At 33.2% G+C, this 16444-nt stretch overlaps 1 protein-coding gene across 1 annotated transcript in view; it reads left to right on the top strand.

Annotated features, from left to right (window-relative positions):
- Window positions 1-74: 74 nt before the first annotated feature.
- Window positions 75-16444, top strand: part of LOC145266381 (prenylcysteine oxidase 1-like) — a 48846-nt gene continuing 32476 nt past the window's right edge. Inside the window, exon 1 of the mRNA XM_080122012.1 lies at window positions 75-275. Coding sequence (XP_079978138.1) covers window positions 158-275 — 118 coding nt within the window. The 5' untranslated portion in view covers window positions 75-157. The remainder of the gene's footprint in view (window positions 276-16444) is intronic.

The following is a 16444-nucleotide window of genomic DNA, read 5'->3' as shown; positions in this document are numbered from 1 at the left end:
TATTTTACAGTTTTATTTTTTATATATTTAATTTTTGATATAATAAATACTTTAAACTATTTTTATTCGAAAATAAAAATATTAGCTCAACTGTCTGACGGTGGTTGACAAAATCGCAAAAAAGGAAGAAAAAAAAAAAAAAAAGCAGTCGATTAAGATGGCGGTCCCATGTCACATGTGTTATGTTTGGGCTTCTCTAATAATTTTATTATTCCTTCCTGTTCAGTTGCCTGGGTTATCTACAAGTAACACCGATGAGGAATTACCAAGAATAGGTTTGAATTATTCTTTTCGTTTTGAAACAAGACTGTTAAAAACATTTTTTTTTAATTATTTATCAACCGTTACGTTTAAGTTTACGTTGACGACACACCAAAACAACGAACCTCAGGTTCACACGTCCGCAACAAAACAGTTTCTTGATAAGATAGAAGCGAGGTCGAAAATGAGTTTTTCTGTTTTTTTAGGGCCACAAATGAGCTCTAATATTTTATATACTCTCTTTCAGATTTAAATTAAAGTCGGAAATTACTTTCTACTTTTAAAGGAGACGCCGAATTAAACCGGCCATCTGTTTTGCATTTAGAAATAAAACTGCCAATGTTACACACTGGCATTTTTAATTTCATAACTACACAAGACACACTCACAGAGTTCATATTTTATTTTCGACATTGCCTCAGGCAAAATATAGACACTTTTTTTTTTTTTTTAATATTGTCGTTTTCTGGGAATCACGAATGGGGGGGGGTTCGACAGATCGGTGATCTGGTGCTTATTAAAATAGTCGATAGATCGCTTTTTTTTTTTTTTTTAATATGTCGTTTTAAGCAAAAACAATATCATGTACTTAATTGTCATGTCGAAAATAGTAATAAATCCAAAAATTACGAAAATGCATCGAGTAGGACAACTAACTGGTATGGTGTTTTTAGTTAAAAAAGAAAAAAGTCTACCGTTCTTGGCCTTTTGGCTAGGAACAAAGTGTAGCATCTGATCTGATACTACACTTCATCTTTTCTGACCTCGGTCAGTGGGAGAGAAATCCGGGTTTGTATTACTATACAAATAGATTCGAAAAAGTTGTCAAAAACCAAATATATAACAAATAAATGTTTAAAGGTAAGGTAAGTTACTTTTCTATCTAACTGGATAAATTTTTGGTGTTTAGATTTAATGTAACATGTTTATTCAGCTCGAAAAACATAGTGTTTATCGATGTATAGGAAAATTTAAAATGGCGCCGGACTCTCTGCTGAACACGGTAAGTTTTGGAAAATTAGTTAAAAATAAAAAAAAAACTATATAAAACACTCGCTCAAGATAGAATCCAAGTTTAGCGTTACAGATTCCAGAGAATTATTTGAGGATGGGTACTATTGCCAAACGAATTATTTTCGGTTGGGTTTTTAACAATATTTTGTATAGTTTTTCTATTTGATGAATTTTGATAATTTTGGGATATATTACTATTTTTCATATAACAATTAAGTACGTAATATTGTTTTTTCTTAAACATGTTAAAAAATCGATCCGTCGATCTTTTTAAATAATATTATGTAGTGATTCAACAACGGCTTTTTCCCGATTGCCAAAGAGAGAGGGGGCAATAAAGAGAGACAAGAAAATGGGAGGGAATAAAGAAAATTTTTGGATATTTATTCACTTACGGCGGCAATTAAAAGTAAAGAAAATACAGAAAAGTCTGAAGTACTAGTCACGGAACGAAGATGAAGAATCACGTAATTTGATCAATTATTTATTTTTAATTCAACCAAATCAAATTTTACGATTAAGCGAGTCGTAGTGTTTGCGTCGGTCATAATAAAATTAGATGAAATAAAAAAGAGGGAGATAACTCAAATCGAAGTATCAAAGTGAAAAATGAGCCTTATGTTCAATGCAGTTTCGGGTACTTCTACAGTTTATCGCCAAAAATAGACATTTTTTTTCGCGCACCTGTTAAAATCCGAGGGGAGAAATCGGCATTTTAAACTATGACTGAAGCAAAGCATGAAATAAATAACAAAAAATTAAACGGTACTCAGTCATGCACTTATTGATCCGTGCTGAAATAATTACGTTATTTTGAAAGCCATTCTTAACATGGGGACATGAGGGTGTTGTTTGTCTACCTATTCTGTACTTTCACCTAACAATTTAATAGAAACAGACATCGTAAAACTTTAATTAAACTTGAAAATACTATTTAAAAAAATAGCGCGGATCAATAAGTGCATTAGCACCAATTAAACAAGATGATTTTTCGGTTTCATTTAAATTAATTTGTTGTTGACCCTTCAAAGTTGCTTTAAATAAAAAAATGTTTCATTAAAATTTTGTTCGAAAAAAAAAAATTATTTTATAAAAATCTGTTGCTTTCATTACAAAATCTTTTTATTAAAATTATATTTTCTTACGCAAACTTTTCAATGTTTGTACAATTATATTTTAATAAATTTTTCTCTCGCCAGTTTAGACAATTATGGATTTATTTTCTGTTTTTAATGTCTTTTTCATTTTCTGTTTTTAATAAAAAAAAATGTTTCATGAAAAACTTGCCCGTTTTCATTAAATCAAAACATTTTCAATTAAACAATGACGGATATATGTTCTATTGTCCTCTTTCACTTTCTTTTTTACTTTTTTTTTTTTTTCATAGTTCTTTCCAGAAGTAATTAATATCTAGTTTAATTTGTTTATTTATTTCTAACTTCGGCCATAGTTTAAAATACTGATTTCTCCCTCGGATTTTAACAACAGGTACGCGAAAAAAAATGGCGTCTCAATTTTCGGCGATAAACTGTAGAAGTAACCATTCTTAGTATAACATTTAAATGCGATATTCGTTTTCAGCATACCCGAAAACCTGTAATAGTCATTTGTGGTTCACGTAAACTTTCTGCGCCCCCTCCCTTACAAATTTGTTCCTTTTCGTCTTTTTTTCAAATATCTCTGCGGATTATTATCGATTGGACACTAAACTACCAGATTATTAAAAAAATTGAAAAATAAAAATCAATATTGAAAGATTTAGAAAAGGGGTTTAATTTCGAATTTAGGAAGACTCGTCCACGGAAAACTCATCCATTTTTGCTAGGTATAAAAACTGGTCCATTATTGAATAAATATCGATTGAAAACGCATTTTATGGCCGTTCTTGAAGGAGATATTGTTTTTAAAAGAGAATACACGCCCCATAATATTAAAAAAAAAAAAAAAAAAAAAAAAATTGGTACTAGTGCACTTTATTGATCCGTGCTGAAATAACGTTATTATTTAAAAAGCCATTCTTAACATGGGGAGGGGAGGGTGGTTTGTACCTATTCTATACTTTAACCTTACAATTGAATAAAAAACATCATAAAACTTTAATTAAACTTGGAAATACGATTTAAAAAATAGCGCGAATCAGTAGTACACTAGCACCAAAAAATTCTTGTTTACTGTTTAAAAAGAAATAAAATTGATTTTTCTAAGTGTTCGCTTTTTACCTGGCTTTGTAAGTTATTTTAAAGTGTTTATTTATATATAAAAAAAAGTAATATCGAGCCAAAAAATGTCCGTATGAAAGGATCAGGATCACATCTTGGGAGTTTTGATAATCGCTCAATTAGGTGTCAGAAACTGACCTTACGAATGCATGAAATATATTGAATAATTTGACCCCCTGTCTTTCCAAGCTTATAACTACTCGAAAAATGTAATTCAAACCCTAATATTTTTTTCATTTAAAGGAGCAAGGACCAAGGTTTCATTTAAACAAAAAGTGGTTTAAAAAAAAAAAAAAGGTTTTGAATTTCGGACTTTACAAGTAAATTTCTAAAAAAACACTTCTTTTTTTTGTTTTAAATTTGAATATATAATTTATTGATCTTTTCTCTTCAATTTGTGATATAGAACTTTGAGTAAATTAATTATTTACTTTTTAGTAGACATTTCAAAATGGGGGGGGGGCGTGAATTTAAAACAAAAAAGTTTGTCTAAAATATTATATTCGGTTTATTGGAAAGAGCATAAAATTTCACATTGACCCTGAAAATATCGTAAAAATTGAATCACTAGAAAAATTTTGATAGACTTTTAAAGTTTAGACAAGCCCGTTCCACAGTAGACATCCTAACTGTAATCTCTGAACGCATATACCATTCACTAGACAAAGCGGGAGAGGGCAGAGCGGTAGCTTTAGATATATCTAAGGCTTTTGACAGGGTATGGCATGAGGGTCTCCTCAGGAAAATTAGATCATATGGTAGAATACTTAACATAATTAAATCATATGGTAGAATACTTAACATAATTAAATCCTTCTTAGATAAGAGAAAAATCCAGGTTGTCCTCGTACATCTAAATAATATGATATAAATGCGGAAGTGCCCCAGGGGTCTATCCTTGGACCTCTATTGTTCCTGATATTCATAAATGACCTCCCCGACAAAATTGCCTCTGAGATGGGTATATATGCTGATGACACTACACTCTATAACAGGCACGACAGGAAGACGAATGAACACATTTCTAAAGAAATGGCAGAAACACTAGAGGAAGACCTCCAATCTGTAGTGGAATGGGGACAAAAATGGTTGGTCACGTTCAATGCCGCCAAGACTAAACTAATTTCATTCAATAATTACAAGAAACCCTCTCTGCCACCTGTAGCAATGGCCAACGACTCTTTATCTGAGAGTACATCTTTCAAACTCCTTGGCCTAACGTTCACAGGAAACATGAGTTGGAACAATTACATTGAAGGCATTGCCAGGGCCGCTGCAAGAAAGGTGGGCTCTCTCTACCGTGCTAGACAATTACTAACACCCGAAAGTATCCTGTACCTCTATAAAACCAGCATTCGCCCATGTATGGAGTATTGCTGCCACATTTGGGCTGGTGCATCTGCTACTAGTCTCTCGCTCCTTGACAAGGTGGTCCTGGATACGACCTTAAACTATATCCAGTGGTGAGGCCTCAGCTTGCGGGCTTTGGGGAGTGTGAAGCCACCCTTTAATTGTCATTGCTCCCAGGTCCACTCTGACCCAGAGTGGTAGTACCTGTTATGGGTTAAATAGAAACCGACTTGAAAAATAAAAAAAAATATTCTATTAAAAATTTTTTCTTCAAAATAACTGGATTCGGCATTAAATAACCCGAAAAGGGTTGATATGCCGTAAAACAAACAACCAACCAACCAACCTTGACAAGGTTCAAAAGAGTCGCAAACCTGATAGGCCCTGAACTGGCATCTAAGCTTCAGCCTCTGTCCCATCGACGAAATGTTGCATCCCTCTGCCTGTTCTACAAGTATTTTAGTGGTGAATGCTCTGACGAACTGCAATCACTTGTGCTCCCACAACGTGAGCACCCTCGACAAACCCAACAGGCTGCTAAATCCCACTCCCACGCTGTAGAGATCCCTAGATGTAAAAGATCTTTCTACTTCAATAGTTTCTTCCCCAGAACCGCTAGACTTTGGAATTCCATTCCAGGTCCCTGCTTCCCCAACAGTACTGACGTGCAGAAGTTCAAGTGTAACGTGAACCGACATCTTGCTGCCAAAATCCCTACATAGTACCCCAGTAGTTGTTGCCCCTGATAGTAGCCCCCTACACCAAAGTGGCAATTTGCCTTGTTTGGGGTAAAAATGTAATAAAAAAAAAAAAAAAAGTTTAAAAATTGAAAAATACTTGTAAAATTCAATTGATTTCATTACTGTTTTTTAAAAAATAAAAAAAATATTTCTATTACATTTTATACAACTTTAATAGTTTATTTTGGAAGTATAATCCATAAAGAAAATAAACAACCCACTTTTAAAAGACAAATTACGAGTTTTTTATATTTTATTCACAGTTTCATGTTAGGGGTGTCAAAAATTCTGATACACCTTACTGAGGTAGGTATAATTTTAAAAAACGGCATCCTCTTCCAAAAGGCAACAAATTTTAATATTTTTTAAATATAATTTAGGGGGGGAGGGGGGCTTTTTTAAAAACTATATCTGTCTCTGAAATAAAACATGTAAACTACAAAAAACTGAAATTACAAAAATTCTTGAATAACGGGAGTTTTTTTTTTTTTTAACAATGAGTTTGTGCATTTGGTATTACTAAAAAAAAATAATAATCAAATTAAATAACAAAACTACCGGAAAATTCCAGAGAAAGATCAAACCATTATTTTTATTACTTTTTTAATACTCCAAAAAATAAGAAAATGGCCCCACCCTCTGCATACTGCAGAAGTGCCAGAAAATGCAATGCCTAAACACAATATAAAAATTGTAATTAACTGAAAATAAAAGCAAAATATTTTTGGCGAAAGAAAGGATATGTGTTGAAAATCTACCGTATAGTGATTTGGTAACTGGTCTAATGTAGGGTTCTGAGATTTTAGCCGCATTTTTATTTTTCATTTTTACTTCAAAATTGTTAAATCATTAAGAAAAAAAAGTAATCAATAAAGATAGTTATTTATCCATTTTATCGAAAACTGCACTTCCATTATTCAAGAATTTTTATTTTTATTTATTTTTTTGTTTATTTTGTTTTGGAGGGAGATATAGTTTTTAAAATCACCACCTCCCCAAATTATACTTAAAAATCTTTAAATTTATTTTCTTTGGAGTGGGGGGGTCTTCTTAAAACTATAGCTATCTCAGTATTTTCTTTAATTTTCTATTTTTGAGTGATTATCGACACTCCCAAGATGTTATCCTCTTATGTCAGACATTTTTTGTTCTAAAGTAACACTCGACACCACTTTATTTATTTTTTTTTTTAACTGAATAAACGCTTTAAAATAAATTAAACCACTAAAAACTTACAAAGTTAGGTAGAAAATGAGGTAATGTCCAAGATCAGTGCTTGGAAAAATCAAGTTACCGGAAGTAGATAGGGTCGATTATGTAACACAAAACAAAACGATATATTTATTAGAAAAAAATACTTTATATTTTTTTGCCTACAAAACCCCTTCTTTATTTGTGGTTACAAATATGCTTAAAATAATCAGCCGAAACTGAACAAAATATATTGTATTGTGTGGAGGGTGAGGATTGTAGATAAAACAAAAATCACTTGTGCATGTATCAAATTTTAAGGTTGAAAATTAAAATTTTTAATGTGTTTAATTTTTCATCCTTTGTGTTTTGAAGTGTGAAATTCGTTGAATATTAATCTTTCAGATTAGCAAATAGATATATATATATATATATATATATATATATATATATATATATATATATATATATATATATATATTCATTATTTTTATGAAAAACTCTTTCAAATTTTTAAAAAGTAAATTTTTTAGTGAACCCAATATTGCTAATATACCATTAAATAAAAAATGCTTTGAAGAATCGATACCAAAAAAGAAAAATCGATAAATAATTGTGCATTTTCCTAAAAATACAATAACTTCTTTCGGCAATTTGTCGTTATGTGATATTACCTCAGCTATGGTAGACCATAAGGCCTAACAAGTTATCTCCCCCTTTTCTAAAATTATGTGAAATTCTATGGGAAAGTCTTTCACAAATTATGCAATAAAAAAAAAAACTGGGGGAAAATCAATTTTATTTGGTTTATGGAAAAAACAGTTTTATATGGTTTATGGAATAAATATATGGTTCACAGGTTATAAAAGCAAAAATGATTGTAATCATGAAATTAAAAATACATTCAATTTATGAAAATAAAAGAATTTATGGTTGATGTAAAACAAAAATATCAGAAAAAAAAGCAGTTTTAGTTTTTTTATTTACAAGTATTTACTAGAAAAAATTAAGTTTGATAAAAATTAGTGTGAAGGAAAAAATATAAAGTGAAAATAACATAATATTAAAGGTGTTTCATCATAAATGGCGTTTAGAATTATAATTTTATTCAATTAGAGGGTATGTGATTGTTTGGTTATATTAAAAAATATTTTAACAGTAAGAGTGACCACAAGAAGGGGGAGAGGGGTAATATCACCCATCATTCTCATTGAAGACCAAAAACACATAAAAGCCAAGTACGTCCAAGGATGGAGTACTGCTGCCACATCTGGGCAGGAGCTGCTAAAAACAGCCTATCCTACCTTGACAGAGTACAAAATAAACTTTGTGGCTTAGTGGGGGATGCCCTTTTCTCTTCCCTGCAACCTCTCTCCCATAGAAGAGACGTTGCGAGCCTGTCTTTGTTTTATTGTTATTTCCATGGCAAGTGCTCGTCAGAGCTCCAATCTCTGATCCTGCCTCGCCAATCTTTTACGAAAAACACCCGTCTAGCTGAAACCACTGTCAATAATTTTCCCTACCCTTTATCTGTGCCCAAATCAAAATGTAGATTCCATGAACAAAGCTTCTTTCTTACAAGTGCACGCCTGTGGAACTCTCTTCCGCTTACCTGTTTCCCACCTGACTACAACTTGGATGTCTTCAAGTCCAACATAAACAAATTCCTGATGAACCACCCCCTTAAGTAAGACATTTTATCAAATCTTCATTACTAACGATTACTACGATGCTATCCCATTGATTACTGTACACGCAATAACTCTTATCCCCGAGTGGCTTCCAGGCCTTGATAAGTGGTGACCACCATGTAAAAAAAAAAAAAAAAAAAAAAAATCACTGGCTTTGGGACTAAGATCAGAGTGTACTATCTATTCTGATGCTACACTTAACCTATCCTTTCCATTGTTCAATGACGGAGAAATCTTTCTAGACTAGAACAATTTTTATTTTTGTTCTCATCCAGAGTGCCTGATTTTGGGGAGCCTGATTTTCCCCATATTCCTCCTCCTAGAACATCACTGGTTTGTCAACTATCTGATGATGCTGTGACTTGCGCTTGACTTAGTTTAAAGTGTGCGGGACTTGCATCTGCCACACTCTCTCATCCAGAAACACTTGGTCCTGATGGCAAGACAGGGTCAAGATGACCAAGCATGATACTAGATGCAGGAATTGTCTCCAACACATGCGGCACTTAGCATTTAGTCACCCATCTGGTACTGGCCAGCCTCATTTGGAATAGGGGCATGTGAGCGAGAAAAAGCGAAAGTAGTTTAAAGGTACTTGTTTAGTTTAATCAAGACATAAAAAAATGAAAATATTAAAAAAAAAAAAAAATTATATTCTAGGTATCAGTTATGGAATTAAATTCTCATTAAAAAAAAAAAAAAAAATTCACTTAATTTGATAATTTTTTTTTTTTTTTTTTTTTTTTTTAGAGAAAAATCAAATTTTAATTGAAGCCTCCCTCCCAATGTTAAGAATGGCTTTCCGGATTTGTAAGGATAGAGGTACAAAAAGTTGTCAAAAAATAAATATATAACAAATAAATGTTATCAAAGGCAAGATAAGTTGCCTTTCTACCGAACTGGATAAGTTTTTAGTGTTTTTATTTAATGTAAAATGTTTATTCGGTTAAAAAAAACAATAATAATATTGAGCACTACTGAATAACAAGAAAAAAAATGGCCGGTTTCTCTTTGCATCTTTGAAGTCTCGATAATCACTTCAAAATAAAAAAGAAACCACCTAATAAATGTTACGGTCACATTTATTGGATGGTTTCTATCACCATTTTGTTTTATTTCTTATTTTGAAGTCATTTCAGCCATTTTTTTCTTGTTCTTCGGTAGCAATCAATATTATTTATTTTTCGAAACATTTCACATTAAATAAAAATACTAGAAAAGTAACTTATCTTGCCTATGATAATATTTATTTGTTATATATTTGTTTTATTGGCAACTTTTTCGCACCTCTGTAGATTGTAATACAAACCCGGTTTTTCTAAATAATAACGTTATTATTTAGAAAAGCCATTCTTACTATAGGAAGAGGCAATCGGAAGTGAAATGCAGATGAATCTTTATGATAACTGCTAACTATGCTTTTGTTTTTGTTTGACCCTTACTCAAGTGTTAGGTTTAGTGGTAATCGTGCGGAAAAAACGATAATCTCGACTTCCACTTGTTTTGGTCCTGGATATGACCTTAAACTATATTCGATGGTGAGGCCCCAGCTTGCGGGCTTTGGGAAGGGTTGAGCCACCCTTTAATTGCCATTGCTCCTAGGTCTACTCTTACCCAGAGTGGTAGTACTTGTTAGGGTCCCAACTATGGGTTAAATAGAAACCGACTTGAAAAAAAATATATATTCTATTAAAAAACTTTTCTTCAAAATAACCGGATTCGGCATTAAATAACCTGAAAAGGGTTGATATGCCGTAAAGCAAAAAAACGACCAACCAATCCACTTCTGTAAGTTTTAAACCAATTGCTTTTATATCTATAATCTGTAACTTGCAGGCTGTCCCGTCGTAAAATATGCATAAATATTATATTTTAATTCATACAGAAACTCTGATACGTGCATGCAGGTATTTTTTTTTTTTTTTTACAATTCACTTCTTGTAAGTAAAAAAAAAAAAAAAAAAAAAAAAAAAAGTATTTGAGCGGAGATCAAAGCCAAAACTTGTATGACAGTGAGTCAAGTATGATAACCATTAGACCAGCTTGACACGTCTTTAAAGTGTTTTCAAACATACTTATTCTTAATCTGTCATGTGAATAACTCACGCATGCGCATTAATGAAACAGTTGACAAACAGATAAAAATCTGATGACCCTACGCCTACACACCAATTTTTCAATTTTGATCCCTTAGTAGTCCTTTCTTTCTAGATGAAACCCGATTAGAAAGTTTTCTACATGTCCGAATACTCTATATACCAAATTTCAATTCTGTAGATGGTTGGTTGTTTTTGTTTTACGGCATATCAACCCTTTTCAGGTTATTTAACGCTGAATCCAGTGATTTTGAAGAAAAATCTTTTAATAGAATATATATATATATATATATATATATATATATACATACACATATATATATACATACACATATATATATACATACACATATATATATATATAAATAATTCCCCCCCCCCAGTCGGTTTCTATTTAACCCATAGTTGGGGCCCTAACAGGTACTACCACTCCAGGTCAGAGTGAACCTGGGAGCAATGGCAATTAAGGGGTGGTTCCACACTCCTCAAAGCCCGCAAGCTGGGGCCTCATGATCGGATATAGTTTAAGGTCATATCCAGGACACTCAAGTCTGTAGATCAAAAATTCATTGAGTATATAGGTTGAGAAGTGTCCACACATATTCTCACTTCTATAGATATATATAGATGAAATGAAAACAATTAAATATATTAATTGTATTTTTATTATAAAAAATTCTACAAAACAATGAACTCGGAACACTTGTGCCCTCTTCAAGTATATACTCCTGACTAACCGGATAGGCAGCAAAATCCCATTCCTTCACTTTTGAGATCCCTCTTTTTTTTTTTCTTTTTTTTTTTTTTTTCTACTTTAACTACAACTCGACATTCACTTCACAATTGATGACTTTCAACCCGGACCTAGGTCTAGTGTTTATGTTAATAAAATTCAAACACTAATCCTAGATCCGGGTTGACAACAAAATCCGGGATGAATGCACAAAAAGAATTAAGTCCCCCTCCCCTCACCCCATTCCACCCTCATAAAAACAAAAACAAATTTTACAACAAATAAAATGTTGAATCTCCACTCGTCTAGCTAAAACCACTATCAACAATTCCCCCTCCCTGTTCCCTATCTGTGACTAAATCTAAACGAAGAAATGCATTAACCCTTATCCTCAAGTGGCTTTTGCTTTGATATGTGGTGATTCTCTTGTAAAAATAAAAAGCCCGTTCCTTTCCTGTGTTATGAAGGGATTTTTTAAATAATGCTATTTAGAAAAAAAAAAATGTTTTTTTTTTTGTTTTTTTTTTTTAAATTGCGTCGGACAAGGCATGAAACCACTTGATGTGAGGAGCTAATAAGAACAAAAGCTGATTATTACAAAGACAGGAGATGTCTATTAATCTTAGTTTTTAAAAGACCAAAGCTGTAGATAGAAGGAAAACGGTGAGCAGGAAGAGAGTTTCGCAACCTTGCAGTCCTTTGGATTCCTGGATTAGGAAGTGTTATTACAGTAGGGTATTAAAATAGCGAATTGATGGACACCACTAGACCAATGAATCAAACGAGCTGAAACAAAGGAAGCAGGTAATAGATCAGACAATTCTGAAGAACACATGCCATAATAGTATTTGTAGAAAAGACTGAGACTAGCAGCATCACGTCTGTGATAGAGAGGTTGCAGTAAAGAAAAAAGTGTGGGTTCAGATACATTTCTGCAATTTATCAAGAAACTTCAAATGAGACAAATTCACCAACCCAAATATAATAACAGTACTCCATACATGATCTGATAGGAAATTTGTAGAGATAGAGAATAGACTCGGGTGTGACAGTGTTTAGAGCGATCGAGAAAATCGATTTTACGAGAAGCAGAAAAAGAAATGGATTTAATATATGGACTCCAAGAAAGATTTTGATGAGAAAGAAAGACCAAGAAGTTTTAGAGTCGATTTCTCATCGAGAGCAGAACCATCCATAAGGATCTCAGTAAGAAAAGGGGCACACTTACAATTGAAAGACGATGGTTAAGTCTCAACAGGATTCAACAAAACAAGCCATTTTTTACCCCAATCCATAATAGAACCCAGATCAATTTCTAGATCAACTGCATATTTGAACTGATCCACGAAAGAAGGGTGAGAAGCAATACCAGAATAGGAGGGTGGGGTCATTTAACATGGAGAGATGCAATAGAGAGAACCGATTTTACAAGAAGCAGAAAGAGCAATGGATTTAATATATGGACTCCAAGAAAGATTTGATGAGAAAGAAAGAACAAGAAGTTTTAGAGTTGATTAGCGGGTAGAGGCAGGAGCTTTGGCCAGTCGTAAAATATGCTTAAACATATTTTAATTTGTCCAGATTTTGTATATATTATTATAGAATCGTGATTTCAAAAGTAAAAAAAAAAAAAAAGTATTTGGGTGCCATCAGCTAAAATCGAAACTGAGAGCAAAACTGCAGCATTCAAAGCTGGTAACGTTACAACTGTACCAATGTGATACGCATATGAACTGATTAAAAATAAACTAAGGTAAAAATATGCTTAAATATGATATTTTAATTTGTCCATATTTCGTATATATTATTATAGAGTTGTGATTTCAAAAGAAAAAAAAACATATTGGTGCCATTCGCTAGAATCGAAACCAAAAGCAAAGCTGCAGCATTCAAAGCTGGTGACGTTACCACTGTACCAACGTAACATGCATATGAACTGATTAAAAATAAACTAAGATGAATGTACAAAATGTATAACGATTTTTTTTCAATTTTGACCCATTTTTGATGCCTTCAAAACTATTTTAACCAACTAAAGACCCATAACAGAACTTGTCCGTAAAAAATCCGATCATTTGAGGGCCCCCCAAGCTGCAACTTTTAGTTTTGGTGGAGATATAGTTTGAAAATATGGAGACAGACAGACATATAGCTTTTTATATATTAGATTTCTCATCGAAATCCATAATAGAACCCAAATCAACTTCTAGATCAACGGCATTATTTCAACAGATTTGAGAAAGTTGGGAAAGAAGAGATACCAGAATAGAGGGTGGTGTCATTTACCAGGAAGAGAAGTGGAAACATTAATCATAAAGATAACTGGTTAAAACATACAAGGCGATAAGATAACCTTTTATAAATCTTTCTTTTTTTTTTTTTTGACAATTTAAATTTATATGTCTAGAATCAAAGTACAAATTTTTTATTTTGGACCATAATTACAATTTGATGAACAATCAATTTTATCTAAAATTAATTGCCCGGGCAGAGAAATTTGAGGAAAATAATTGAAAATATAGTCATGTTTACATTTTATTTAATTTCATCTTCATCTTTTCAGATTTCAGGTGCAACAAGTGCCTCAGAATTCATAATAGGTGACATTAGCCAACGTTCCATATTTCTCCATACGGTTTGATCCAAAGGCTGGCATCAGTCAGACTGCATGTAGTCATATCACTTCTTACGCACTCAAGCTAAACTGTACAAGTGATGAGGAACTGCTTATGAATTTAATATCCGCCTTGACACTTCCTCCTTTGGAAGAAGCTGGTTCGACCCGCCTATTTATACAACAAACAAGCTAAGTTATGCTCCCTAGTGCTTGAGATGCCCAAACATGTTTTGAAGTTGACATAAGAGGTAACATGCGGGAGCTCGTAAGGCATCTGTAATCCCATTAATCCCAAGTTTCTGATAAAGTACGATTGATCGGATCCTTTCGTTCAGTTTGCAGTTGAATGCCTTTATAGATGTGAGATGCACGTCTTCATTTATTAATAGCAAAGGAAAATGTAACACAAAAGGAAAAAAAAAAAATGAAACCTCTTTTAAAAAAACAACAACGAAAAGGCATATTTCAGTGGCAGAAAGTTGGACAGTGTCCGAGTGAAGTAAGAAAATAAAAAGTTGAAAGTTCTTTGAGCTGTTGAAGGCTGGAGTATCAAGTGCACTGAGATAGGAGAAAGAAATAGAGAAAGGATTTTTTCTTAAATGTTTCCTGAGTTCCTTTACTGGCCAACCGTGATTCGCAAAGGAGCTAAAGAAGTTCCTTAAGGGACAGATGGAATCAATGTGCACTGCAAGGTCAGTGTGTGATCCAACTGATTAGGAGGGACATTGATTTGTGATCTATATATATAAAAGCGAAAATGTATGTATGTTTGTGTGTCTGCTAAAAACTTTTGACAGACACAACAAAAATTCACAAACTCAGTATCATATTGAAGCTCCATCCTTCGCTCAAAAAATATCGAAAAATTGGCCAAAAACGTTTATTTTTTCACCCCGCAATTGACAATTTTCGACAGGGGAGTGGTCAACAAAAACGGCCCTCTCGACCGGTTCTACGCATGCGCCAGATGACGTCATCACCTGATTTACTTTAAATAGTTGAAAAACTGAACAAATTTCATGTACGTTGCGTTAGCTCAGTCGATTAGCGCATTGGTTCATTATCTAAATATTTTGGGTTCAAATTGTGGTGTGAGATGTCTTTTTTTTTTCTTCTTTTTTTTTTGCGATTTTTTTTAATTTAAATATTGAACCAGTGTTATTTAAGCCATTTTTCACGTAACGTTCGTTTTTCTGTTTTTTGGTTTTTGGTTTTTGGTTTTTTTTTTACTTCGCTTATCCACCCCTGACCACACACCCAAAAACACCCGGGTACCCACCGATTTTCTTTTAAATTTTAATATCAAAACAGCCTTATTTAAGCCATTTTTCATGTGTTCGGTTTCTGTTTTCATCGTTCGTTTGCCTTACGTTAGTTTTTTTTGTGTTTTTTTTCCCGCTTAAGTGTTAACGTTGTTTTCTTTTTTTACTTCGCTTATAACAAACAAATCTGGTCATTGACATCGTCGTCGTCATCTTCACGCTCAACGACTTCCGGCCGCGCACCTGTCAATTTGCTTCTTACTTAAATAAATTCAAACATCTTTAACTAACTCATTCTGGCTTGCCGATTTTATTTTCAAACTTCGCCTCAGGGCTTCGGGTTCGATCCTACCCCCCCCCTCCCCGGTTTCTTTTTTATTTAACACCACACACACCTACAAACACCCAGGCAACGCCGGGTACCCCCGCTAGTTGAAAATAAATCTTTATTTTATTCATGACTGTTCTATATCCACTTGATTATGGCGTGATTATTATGTCGAAGCTATTGCAGATCAGAATTGTTTGGGGCTCATGGTTCATTCCCAAGCAGAACTGCAGAGCGAACACAGACTGAAAATGCTTTGTCCCATATCTTCCCCCCCCCCACATAGGAGTCACCACTTATCAAGGCCCAGAGGCCACTTGAGGGCACAGGTCAATGAGTGCACAGTAGTCAATGGGATAACATTGTAGTAATCGTTAGTAATGGAAATTTGGTAAATTGGATTACTTAACGGAACAGCTCATCAAGAACTTGTTTATGTTGGACTTGAAGACAACCAAGAAAGCAGGCAAACGGTAGAGAGTTCCACAGGCATGTAGTTTTAAGAAAGAAGCTTTGTTCATAGAATCTGCGTTTAGGTTTAGGCATAGATAAAGAGGGAAATTATTGATAGTGGTTTTAACTAGACAAGTGTTTTTCGTGAAAGTTTGCATAGATTTTTTTTTTTTTTTTTTTTTTTAAATTTTTTAAAATTTTTTGTTATGGAAATCACTCCAGACAAAGTATGAAGCCACTTGATGTAAAAAAAAGTTAAAACAAAAAAGAAAACACTTCAAATCTTTTTTTTACTCACTTTCATCCCAAACAAAGCATAATGCCATTCGGACGCAAGGGGTCTAATATATAGGACCATGCCTAGGAAAGATACATCTAAACTTCTGCATGTCAGTACAGGTAGCAGGAAAGGAATTCCAAAGTCTAACTGTTCAAGAAAGGAAACTATTAGAGTAGAAAGCTTTCTGGAATTTAGGGACTTCAACAGTG

Source organism: Euprymna scolopes, chromosome 41, assembly GCF_053919585.1.
Source record: "Euprymna scolopes isolate OS-2025 chromosome 41, ASM5391958v1, whole genome shotgun sequence".
NCBI lineage: Eukaryota > Metazoa > Mollusca > Cephalopoda > Sepiida > Sepiolidae > Euprymna > Euprymna scolopes.
This window is presented reverse-complemented; position numbering and strand designations above follow the sequence as displayed.